Source organism: Lolium rigidum, chromosome 4 (genome assembly GCF_022539505.1).
Source record: "Lolium rigidum isolate FL_2022 chromosome 4, APGP_CSIRO_Lrig_0.1, whole genome shotgun sequence".
Classification (NCBI taxonomy): Eukaryota; Viridiplantae; Streptophyta; class Magnoliopsida; order Poales; family Poaceae; genus Lolium; species Lolium rigidum.
The window spans coordinates 61,616,847-61,627,352 of NC_061511.1; the positions used below are offsets into that span (position 1 = coordinate 61,616,847).

The following is a 10,506-nucleotide window of genomic DNA, read 5'->3' on the forward strand; positions in this document are numbered from 1 at the left end:
TATCTGCTCTATGAATTTTGTACAACTCTATTTGTACTGCCATATATGAATTTGCTGTTTATTTTATGCAATGCTACATGTAGTATCTTACCTGAACTTCTCTTCCTATCATTTCAGTTTGAGAACAGCACTTGCCTCAGAATGCTATTTGTAGTGTCTTGCCTGAACTTCTCTGCCAGCCATTTCAGTCAGAGAAGAACAATTGCTTCTTGAGTTAAATTCGATTAATCTATCAAAGCGTATTACAAACGGCATGTGTCTCCAACGTCCATCTGCTACCCATTTTTTTCCTATATACCGTTGTCTGCCATGTTTTGTTGCTTCCCTGAATTAAACAATTTCCATGCTCACCGGCAAGTATGATGCCCTATAGCCCTTTTTCCAATAGTTCTGTTCATAAATTATATCAGCAGATACGGGGGAAGTTCTTCAAGTTTTACGCCCCAGTGTGGAGTCCCCCGCGGCTGAAGTGGTCGTCGCCGGCGCCAATCGTCACCTGTTACACTACCTCACAGACATCCATCTATTGCATCTGAGTCTCGACTAAACATGCATATATCTACGTTGAACCTATCAATGGGAAATTCCGACCTTACAGCAAGAAAAAGCTAAGGTTGTCCGTCAATCTCTCATTCAAGCAGGAGGCAAAATACACAAATTGGAGGAAATATCTGCACTGCCAATTTCATCTTTTAAGGTACCTATTCATTTACATAGCTCTATATATGACTGCACAAATATTATTTGAAATAACAATCTGCACCTTTATAACAAAAGGGAGGAGCTACCCTACAGTTGCATTGCGAAGATAGAAGCAGTAATACAGTCATCTAGATGGTAAAAATTACTGATGGCACAACAAGCATGGACACAATTGCTTTTACTTCTGTAGCTGAAGATTTGGTTGAGAAAACCGCTGCAGAAGCCTCTCAAAATATGAAATTAGATGCATCAGACCATGCTGTTTCTCTTGACAAAGCCATTGGAAAGACGAGACTCTTCACCATAGGAATGAATCCTGAGTATTTTTCATAATTTTCTATAAACTATGTGCTCAAAGAGAGTTACCCAGTTCATGGTCAAAACTAAAATACAACATCGTCAGCCCCACATGTCAAGCCACTATACTTATTCTATATTGACACAATAAATTGTCATTTCTTCTAACAAACTAACATCTTTTAGGACCCCGCAGACAAAAATGCATTAGCCCTCCCATCTGCACCAACACAAATCTTTCTCACAGGTATGTCATCTATAATTTGTTATTTTGTGGTTCTAAGTTCTTTTTTCCCCACTGAAATTTAGTTTGCATGCAATTTCAGTCCAGGTATTACTACACCTCATGCAGAATCTTCAAGTAGCGCGTGACACATCAAGTTTCGGACGAATTATCTGGCTACCCTGATGTTGACAACTCAATTAGGTACGAACTTAACACACCAAAATTACTCGGTTCTGCGTTTTAAAAATTATAGTATCTTCCCTTATGTCAATAGCACAAACACAAACAGATAATTACTTTTTGATAAGGATGTTGATGTCAATAATCAAAGGCATATACCATCTGGTATATTTATTAATTATTATTGCAACATAATTCTCCATGTTCAACTTTTTTTTATTGTTCCATCGTTATGACCCCCCGCAGCAACATCATATCAGATAATAATGACGACAATGTCAACAAACGACAAAAACAACGTGGTTAATACTTATACACCAACCTTAACTTCCATTATTGCAAAAAAAAAAACTAACTTGCGCACCTCATACAGCCTTGAAGCTACATCGTGTTGTGAGTTTCTCAACAACCTCAAAAACATTTAGAGGTAAATCTCCACATGAATGTTATCTGCGATATATCTATTTTACTAAAGAACATATGACTTCCCAATTTCAAATATTACATATTTATTGACAATGCAGATGCCAATGCGTCTTCGGATTAGTAACGGTCACCATGATGGCAAGCGAGTGGTATTGTGGTACTGGTTGCTACAGACCACCGGACGTGATGAATAAAGATCTGACAATGAAGGGCTTCTCCAATATTCTATCTCTTTTATCAAATATTTTACATTCTCCTTCTACATGTGAGGAACCTATCAATTTTTGGTCATGAGCATGTCTTTGTTATTTGAGGGATATTTTTGTACAATGCTATTGTCGTGTTATTGACGATGCACACGCGTATATTACCTAAATTATCGTTGGTTAACTCCAACCATGTGTTCTTTTTCTTCGTATGTACCAACAAACAAAAGACAGCTTCATGTCTTTGAATTCAAAAGTGGAAGTTTCTGCTATCTCTTCAAATATTTTACCCACGGATATGTGTAGCCAAAGCTAATAACTATCATAACACTATGCAATCACGGACTATTCAAGCTATTTTTACGTAGAAGGAAAGCATCTCTAATGCCCGTCGCAACGCCCGGGGTATCAACTAGTTTACATATTAATATTAGACTATTAGTAATTATACACTATGGTATTTTATAATACCTATTACTAATCTCTAAAGAGCTCTAAGCTCCCAGTGTTGGGAGCGTCTGTGAGCCTCCCGCAGGTCGCTATCGTCTGGCCTACTTAAAGGAAAGGTAGGATTTGGCTTCCGATCATGGCGGTGTGAGGTGTCGCTCTGCTGATCCTCCAGCACTGGTTTGCTAGCGCGTTGTAGGTCGGTTTGGTCGACGTCTGTGGAAGCCTCCAGTCAATTAGAAAAGGAGGAAAAACTAGAGGAGGATGAAGATTGAGGCATCACTCTGGAGGCCAGGCGGACGGAGCCGCGACTAAACGGCCCGAGACACCGGCAAGTCCGTGGCACCGCGCCGGAGCTCCGGATCTATGCGGAGGCGTGCGCGTGCGATACCACGCTGGTGGCGGCCCTTCGGATTGATGCGGAGGTGGCTTTCCTGTTTGCCGTTGGAGACGAGATCGGGCGACGGCGGCGCCTAGTGTTTCCGAAAAAGGGGCCCTCACCATGGACCCAAGGATCCGCCAGCTCATGCTACCTCCGATTGCGGCCGAGGCAGACACGACGGCAGCCACCGCGTCGACCCCGCCAAGAGCGGGTGCCTCAGAAGGAAGACCAGCGCGTGCGGGAGGCAACGCGCTGCTGGGCATGGCGCGGGCAGAGGAGTCGACTAGTTATGTACTAATGTGGACTAGACAACATGAATCCGGACTAGTCAAAACTAGTCTATGAGTCGCTACCCCAGATCGACTCGTCGACTCGTAATCCTTGACACCAATGCATCCACACATATGTGCCCTCGCAAGCAACAACTATGTTGAAATGAACTCTCTCCATTCAAAAATAAGTGTCAGAATTTTTTAAATCATATGTTTTTACACACTGAAACATGTGTACATACATGTAAATCTAGATAAATTTGCATTATTTCCAAAACAGAGGGAACATTATTTAATCCTTTACATCGGTTTAGAATCAAATGGTAAGACCCGGTAAAAACCCTATATTAAAAAAACCTCGCACATGTCATTTTGGTTAGCTCGCACATACAGTAACTGGAAATGTTTTTCTTCTTCCATTTGTTGAAGGACAGGTGAAAAAAAGAGGTGAAAATGGCTCCTCGAGGAGGAGAGCCGTTCAGCCGTGTCTTCCCCCACAAACCCTAATCCTCTCCCTCCCCCTCGAGCCGCCATGACGCCTCCCTTCCGGCCGTCCCCTTCCTCCGCCGCCCCCGCCCCTCGCGGCTGCGGCGGCGACCGCTGCGCCTCCGGCCGCGACGCCTGGCCCCTCCACCACGTCCGCCACGACGGCGTGTTCTGCCGCCTCTGCTCCTCCTGCGTCCTCCAGTACCACCCAGCCGCCTTCTGCTCGGCCTGCCTCTTCCTCCTCCCCGCCGACGACCAGCAGCCCCTCCTCGAACCGCCCTTCGCCCCTCCAGGCCCCACCACCCCCTGCACCACCTGCGCCGTCTCCGTCGCCCACCTCTCCTGCGTCCCCGACCCGGCCTCCTTCGTCTGCCCGCCGTGCGCCGCCGCCGCCGAGGACAGGACCTTCTCCCACACGCCCGCCGCAGTCGGCCGCCGCGTGCTGGACGAGCGCGCCGCGCGCGTCCTCCTCGTCGCGGCGCGGCTCGCGCACGAGTCCGTCGGGCGCGCCGCGGCTGCCGCCCGCGAGGAGGCCGAGCGCTGCGTCATGGAGGCCGCCATCGCGCGGAAGCGCTCGCGGGAGATGCTCGACGCGGCCTTCCGGGCGCTCGAGGAGGAGGCCAGGGCCGCCAAGAAGAAGGAGGAGGAGGACAGGGTAGCCCAGATCAAGAAAGAGGAGGAGGCCAAGACCAAGAAGGAGAAGCTCGCGGCCCACCCGCCCAAGAAGAAGACCCCCAAGAGCAGCGAGGCCAACCGGGACAGGGACAAGATGCTCAAGTTCAATGCCATGCAGCAGCCTACGCCGCTGGCGTTCGCCGCAGCAGCGGCCGCCGCAGCCAGCTCAATGTCACGGTCCACGCCATCTCCCAGGGAGGACAAGAATCCCGTGAAACTTGAGCCGCAAGGTGGTGGTTAACCCCAGAACTGCTTCAAATAGACTGCTAATTGTTCTGTGAAATAATTGGTATGTCATTCTTGCAGGTCCAGCGGACAAGGTCGCCGATGATGATGTGAAGCCGTTGTTCGGAACATTGCAATCATAGCATTGGGGGTATCACAATCACCCATCTGTTTGCTCTGCTTCCATGTGTTTGTTGTAGCTAAGCAACCGACGAGGAATTGTCGTGATTCTGTGGTAGTACAGGCTTGCTTGAGTTAAGTGAATCCCCATTTCGGAACCTCCTTGCCGTAAATTCTAGATGATCCTCTTATTTATGTAGCTGCTTCGCCTCATGTGTTCCTATTTGTTATTACTTCATTGGATGGTAAATGATAATTACTTGCACCCAGTGTTCAAACCTGTAGATTGAGAAAACATGGTGACAATACTTTTCCCTGTTTTGGAAACCTAAGCAGTTGAAGCATTATTCTTCCTTTCTGTCAATGTGCAGCTCTTTCACAATATTGTGTACATAATGAAAATGAAGTGGCTGTGATATTCTTTTGTCCCATTTAGTACATAATGATAATAAAAGAAGTGGTCTGATGGCAGGTTGAATATTGCCTAGAGCATAGTACGATTTCCTGAACATGACTTGATATAGATGGCAGGTTGAATATATGCCCTGTTCCCAGGCCTGGATCCCTTCGCACAACACATTCAATTACTTTTTTTTTTGCACAAAACATCTGAACCCTGTATATGAGCTCCCTTTCTCAGTTTCTTCCTTGCTGAATCTTGTTAGTAGTTCATGAAGTTCTTCATGCTTGATGATCGATTGTCCATTTCTACTTTTCTTTGTACGTGTTAGCTTCAATATGCCAAGATATGTGCATAAATGTTGAGTCGAGGTACGGGTTCCATTTACCTTTTTTGTTTTTTCTGGAAGTTGGTGTTTTGAGATATGAAACCTATGATCCAACACCTGAATACCTTTTTTTTATTTTTAAATACCCATTTTGATGAGTATGTACTATTTTTTGTTGAAAGTTGGGTTTCCAAGATTTTGGTGAATGGAATGCTTTTTTACTATTTTGTCAAAAGTTTGATTTTCTAAGTAAGGTTTGTATTGAAGTTAGTCTAGGTGTAGTTGAAAGTTGCAATTGTTTTGGTGTCTCATATTTCACAAAACCAAAAGTTGGCTTCAATTTATTAAGTCCCGTAATCAGAAGTTGACAGTGTTGAAAGCCTCTTTTTTTTTTAACTTGTGTTGAAAGCTGTTTTATTCTCCCCAATGTGCCCATCTTCTTTGTCTCTGCCAACAGCGGCGGAGCTACCATCGCTGGAGATAAATGTAGCCCTGAAAATAGAGAAGCAAGGAATGTGCTGATCACAACCGTCACCTGCGGCGGCCAGATACCATCTTGCACGTGCAGAATAGGTGTGCCTTGCTCCAGCTACAATCGCACAACACAAGCTCAAATCCTGGGTTCAACACAAGCTACAATCTGACAAACTACTCTAGCACAATTGCCTTCGATGACATGGACCAACCAGTTTTGGAAACCGCATGCAGTGCTTTGAGGTAGTCCACAATACCAGAGCAATCAACAAGATCCTCCAGAGATATTTCACCACCATTTCCTTTCCGCTGCAGATACTGGAACCTCGCCAAGTCGTTTGGCCATCATTGAGCCCTTTCCAAATGGTACAGAGATGAAACTACCCTGCCCATGTCAGCAAACCCCCTGTTTGGGAACGAGTGACCAAATGCCAGATCAGACCCAGAACAGATGTCCTTCAACGCCGTCCATACAGTACATCATGCACGCCATGTACTCCATGTGCTCTGCAGTCTCCATGATAACCTTTGTAGCACTCATCTTCGCACTCCTCTATTGTCCTGTGTAAGCCCAGTCCTCTGCCGTCCCCCGCTTCCGCCCCCTTCACGGCCAGCAGGAGAAGCCCGGCGACTTGCATATGTTTACTTGTTCAATTGTTTTGGAGCCCGATGTGCACATACAGAGTGGCTGTGGCTCGATATGATCCATTCTTGTAGTAATTTAGTTCATATTGATAGATGAGAGAAACGTATGTCCATGTCCAGTCCACTTGCCTCGAGCCTAGTTTCCAACCAGATAAAATACCGTCGCACTTCCACACACTTTCCATTGGATCTACCGGACGGAGATGTAGATCGAGAAGTGCTCGACTGCTTGCTGATTGGGTACCCATGTACTATACTCGAGGATAATATCAAGCATGCATGAAAAAAATACACGGCCCATGCCACTCAACGCCCCCGGATGTTTTGGTATTCAAATTTAAAAATGGTTTACTTAAGAACCAAGAATTAACTGCAGCAAATCTAGGATATAACAAAACAAAGTGAAAAGTATCAGAACCAGCACTTGGTCTCGGAACAATGGCAAATACAACAATGACCTTAGAGACCATATAACCCTAGATAAACAAGGACCAGCAAAACTTGAGAATGCATAACAGCTGGTCCCAAAACAATGGCAAATGCAGCAATGACCTTAAAGACCACAACCCTTGATGAACAAGGACCAGAGGAAGTTCAGAGTTCAGAACAGCAGCAGAAATAATGCGCTGTCCTCTGCTGCTCGAGTGTTCTGTTCTGTGTGTTTATGATGCGGTTCAGAGCTCCGGGAAGAGAACCAACAGATAATGGCTCAGGAAGCAAACGAAGCTATTGCATCCATCTCTTCTTGCAGCAGCAGTGCTTCAATGAAGACGTCCAGGCTCTCCCCCTCCATGACGTCCTCTATTGCATGGTGCGTGACCCCAACACGATGGTCGGTGACACGTCCTTGTGGGAAGTTGTATGTTCGGATGCGCTCGGACCTGTCACCGCTTCCAATCTACAAGCGGGTTCAGGCTTAATAAGGATCCCATCAAGACAAGATATATATGTCAAGATGACTAAATAATGATGTACCTGCTCTGAACGGAGCTTCGATCGGTCAGTGTGGAGTCTATGCCTTTCCAATTCATACAGTCTTGCCCGGAGAACTTTGAGAGCCTTGGCCTTGTTCTAGAGAGTTAAATACAACATTAATGGAGCAGACTCGTTTATCGACATGGACTCATGGACATGGGATGTTGACACAATTCACTGGAAGTGAACGGAATATTTCTAAGTTTGTGCTAGTGACATCAAAGCTACGAACGGACAAGCCAATAAGATAGTGAATATGTCATGGCAGCACAAGAATGAAAATGTAGAACTGAGCCATCTTAAGCATAAGTTTTATTTTATTTTAAAGGGAAACCTACAGCAAATTGGGTAGACTAGTGTGTGTGTGTGTTGGAACCTGATGCTGTGATCTCTCGTCTTGTATTGCAACCACTGTTCCAGTTGGAACATGAGTTATCCTAACTGCACTATCCGTCGTATTGACAGACTGACCTCCAGAGCCACCTGATCTGTAGGTATCAATTCTCAAGTCCTCATTACGAAGTTGGACATCAACCTGCACTTGCAGAAGCGATTTGTAGAATTAGTAGTCATGCCACAAATTGCAGAGATGAAGCAAAAATGACTTAAGAAGAAAAAAAAAAGGAAATCATAAATGCTACGGAGTATATGAAATTCCAACCTCATCAGCCTGAGGAAGAACTGCGACTGATACAGCACTAGTGTGCACACGTCCAGATTTCTCAGTCACTGGGACTCGCTGCCATGAATTGGATCAAGTCAAATAACTTTAGGAGCTAGTAGGACAATATGATGGATGCGAGAAAAATGACTGGTTATCATACCTGAACTCTATGAACACCACTCTCAAACTTAAGTTTCCCGTATGCCCCAGGGCCTGAAATGGACCCACTAGCTTCCTTTGTATCCACAGAAAAATGCAAGTTAGGAAGGGAGAGATTTCTATATGTAAAATATCAACATTTACTCTATAGTGATACAATAGGAAACTGCCAACAAAGTTATACCTTGTATCCTTTAACAGCAGACTCCATTATGTCAATAGCATCAAACTTCCACCCATTCTTTTGGGAATACTTCTCATACCTATAACATAGAAGAATCAAGTTAGTTAATATGATAGACTAGGGGTCACAGACATTTACTGCGCTGGAACATAAACATCCACCCGACATTCTGAATATATCCATAGCAAACAAGGAAGCCTCTTCTCCTCCAGTTCCTGCAACAGTATATTCATCATCAACCACTACTGGCTCAGTGAAAACCAAATTAGACACAAGCAGCCACCTATAAGGAGAGATTATGTTGATGGATTAACAGGGCAGGGTCTGCCATACCTGCTCGCACCTCCAATATACAGTCCCTCTCATCAGCTTCATCTTTCGGAAGCAAGGTTCTGAACAACGCATGCTGCAGTCGTTTCTCCTCCTCAACAGCCTCAAGGAGTTCCTCGGCTGCCATTTCGAGCATGTCCTTCTCCTCCGCAGAGTTCGTCACCAACGATTTCAACCCGTTTATTTCCTAGAAATAATGAAGAGCGCACTCACAAGTCACAACCTTCCATACCATTAGACAAGCATTATACAGTGTAATAGGATTATTATCACCTTCTGCTTTGACCTCAGCTCCTTGATCAATTCCATGGTGCTCTCCAGCTTGTGGAACTCCTTGTTAGCCCTCGAGTACTCCTCGGGCGAGGCGGCTGGCTGACTTCATTAACAACACGCGCCCAAATCAAATCAAGATTGACCTCACTACTTAGCAATGCGGGTTTCCATAAAAAATTACCTGGTTGATTTGCTCCTGGAGGAATGCACTCCTCTGCTCGATCAATTTCATTCTCTGCTCCATGATCTGCACCAGGTTCGAGGGCAGCTGCTGGCTCGTGTCTGGTAACAGAACGGGGAAAGAATTAATTGTTGCTTGAATGACATAATGGAAAGGAACAATTGGGTTTCTACTTTCCCTTCCTCAAACCAGAAAGATTTCTTCTTGGAGCGGCGCTAATTTCATGGAAGAACTGGAAATACAAGCGAATTCGTAGCGGTTCTAATAGATGGAGCGAGGAGAACGCGGAAGGTGCTCACCGGAGGTTGAGTAGAGGCGGGGAGTGGAAGGGCGCATCCACGCCGCCGGAGGAGGTGTGGCGGCGGCGTGTGGGAAGTGGCGTACCCGCCGGAGCACGGCGAAGGCGACGCCGCCGCATCGCCGTAGGGGCTGCTGCATCGCGGTGGCTGGGAACCTAAAGCTGCAGTTGCCTTTCTTTCTGGGCCTTCCGGCCCTTCCGGGGGTTTAGGCGTTCTAATTCCGCCTCCGACATGCCGTTTACGTATATTCAGTGTTCCGCCTCTGGCACAATTGTGTGATCTGCTGTACCGCTTTGTAGACAAGGTTACGGAGTTATTTGTTCACGCACTTCTTGTTTCAGACTTACTCCCTCCCGTCTTTTAAACCGTGTCTAGGAGAAACTAGACACTAGTGATATAATATAAGTGGGGGTTGGCGTGATAATTTCAGAAATTCGTTCCTCACAGGGATTGAATTTCATCGTTGGGGAGTGCCATTGCGACCCAACTACTAAGCTAAGTCCACGTTGTCACCCACTCCGTTCTCAAGTAAGTGAACATCTAGCTTTTAAATTTTATTCATAAAAGAGTATACTTATATTTTCTCAATGCATTTTAAAGTAGCAAAAATTGCTTCTCTCGCATCGCACGGAAATCAAACCCAATAATATTGAGCACATGCTCTTCTTATTTTTTACATGCATTCTTTTCAATGTATAGTTCACTTCACTTCATAATTTATGTTACAAACCCGCATGTACATTTAATTATTTGTGAACGGAGGGAGTACACAAAAAACGTTAACCAAAGGGAACAAATTCTCTTTTTGAAGTCTGTTATAGGTAGTCTCTTTAGCAGCAGATTTATGTTGAAATATTGGGCCTACACTTAATGGCCCATACTAGATTTCAGATTTTCCCTATAAATCTTAAAGCCCACTTAGTGGCAGCCTTGTGAGTTTGAGCCCAAGT

General features: G+C 45.3%; 2 protein-coding genes across 4 annotated transcripts; one reads left to right on the forward strand and one right to left on the reverse strand.

Moving 5' to 3' along the window:
* The first annotated feature begins 3,639 nt into the window (after positions 1-3,639).
* Positions 3,640-5,002, forward strand: LOC124649051. The gene is made up of 2 exons (XM_047188733.1): positions 3,640-4,535; positions 4,612-5,002. The coding sequence occupies exons 1-2, from the start codon at positions 3,671-3,673 to the stop codon at positions 4,665-4,667; spliced, it is 921 nt and encodes a 306-aa protein (XP_047044689.1). The 5' UTR covers positions 3,640-3,670; the 3' UTR covers positions 4,668-5,002.
* A 1,890-nt stretch (positions 5,003-6,892) lies between these two features.
* On the reverse strand, positions 6,893-9,372 carry LOC124708472 (peptide chain release factor 1, mitochondrial). 3 transcript variants are annotated; one of them, XM_047240158.1, is made up of 11 exons: positions 9,258-9,353; positions 9,077-9,175; positions 8,807-8,990; positions 8,640-8,688; positions 8,474-8,552; positions 8,291-8,365; positions 8,128-8,205; positions 7,843-8,001; positions 7,467-7,562; positions 7,154-7,389; positions 6,893-7,121 (listed from the first exon to the last, which is right to left on the reverse strand). In XM_047240158.1, exons 1-10 carry the CDS (start codon positions 9,318-9,320, stop codon positions 7,201-7,203), a joined length of 1,071 nt encoding a protein of 356 aa, XP_047096114.1. In that variant the 5' UTR covers positions 9,321-9,353; the 3' UTR covers positions 6,893-7,121; positions 7,154-7,200. The 3 variants fall into 3 exon arrangements, with proteins under 3 accessions (XP_047096114.1, XP_047096115.1, XP_047096113.1); XM_047240159.1 differs by having other exon boundaries at positions 6,893-7,389; positions 9,077-9,179; positions 9,258-9,372; XM_047240157.1 differs by having other exon boundaries at positions 6,893-7,389.
* Positions 9,373-10,506: the final 1,134 nt, after the last annotated feature.

Coding starts and splice junctions, on each gene's coding strand:
- LOC124708472 (XM_047240158.1), bottom strand. CDS start 9,320: ATGGAGCAGAGAATGAAATTGATCGAGCAGAGGAGTGCATTCCTCCAG. Junction 9,176..9,257: donor TCCAGGAGCAAATCAACCAG/GTAATTTTTTAT, acceptor TAATGAAGTCAG/CCAGCCGCCTCGCCCGAGGA. Junction 8,991..9,076: donor AGCTGAGGTCAAAGCAGAAG/GTGATAATAATC, acceptor CATTATTTCTAG/GAAATAAACGGGTTGAAATC.
- LOC124649051 (XM_047188733.1), top strand. CDS start 3,671: ATGACGCCTCCCTTCCGGCCGTCCCCTTCCTCCGCCGCCCCCGCCCCT. Junction 4,536..4,611: donor ACTTGAGCCGCAAGGTGGTG/GTTAACCCCAGA, acceptor TTGCAGGTCCAG/CGGACAAGGTCGCCGATGAT.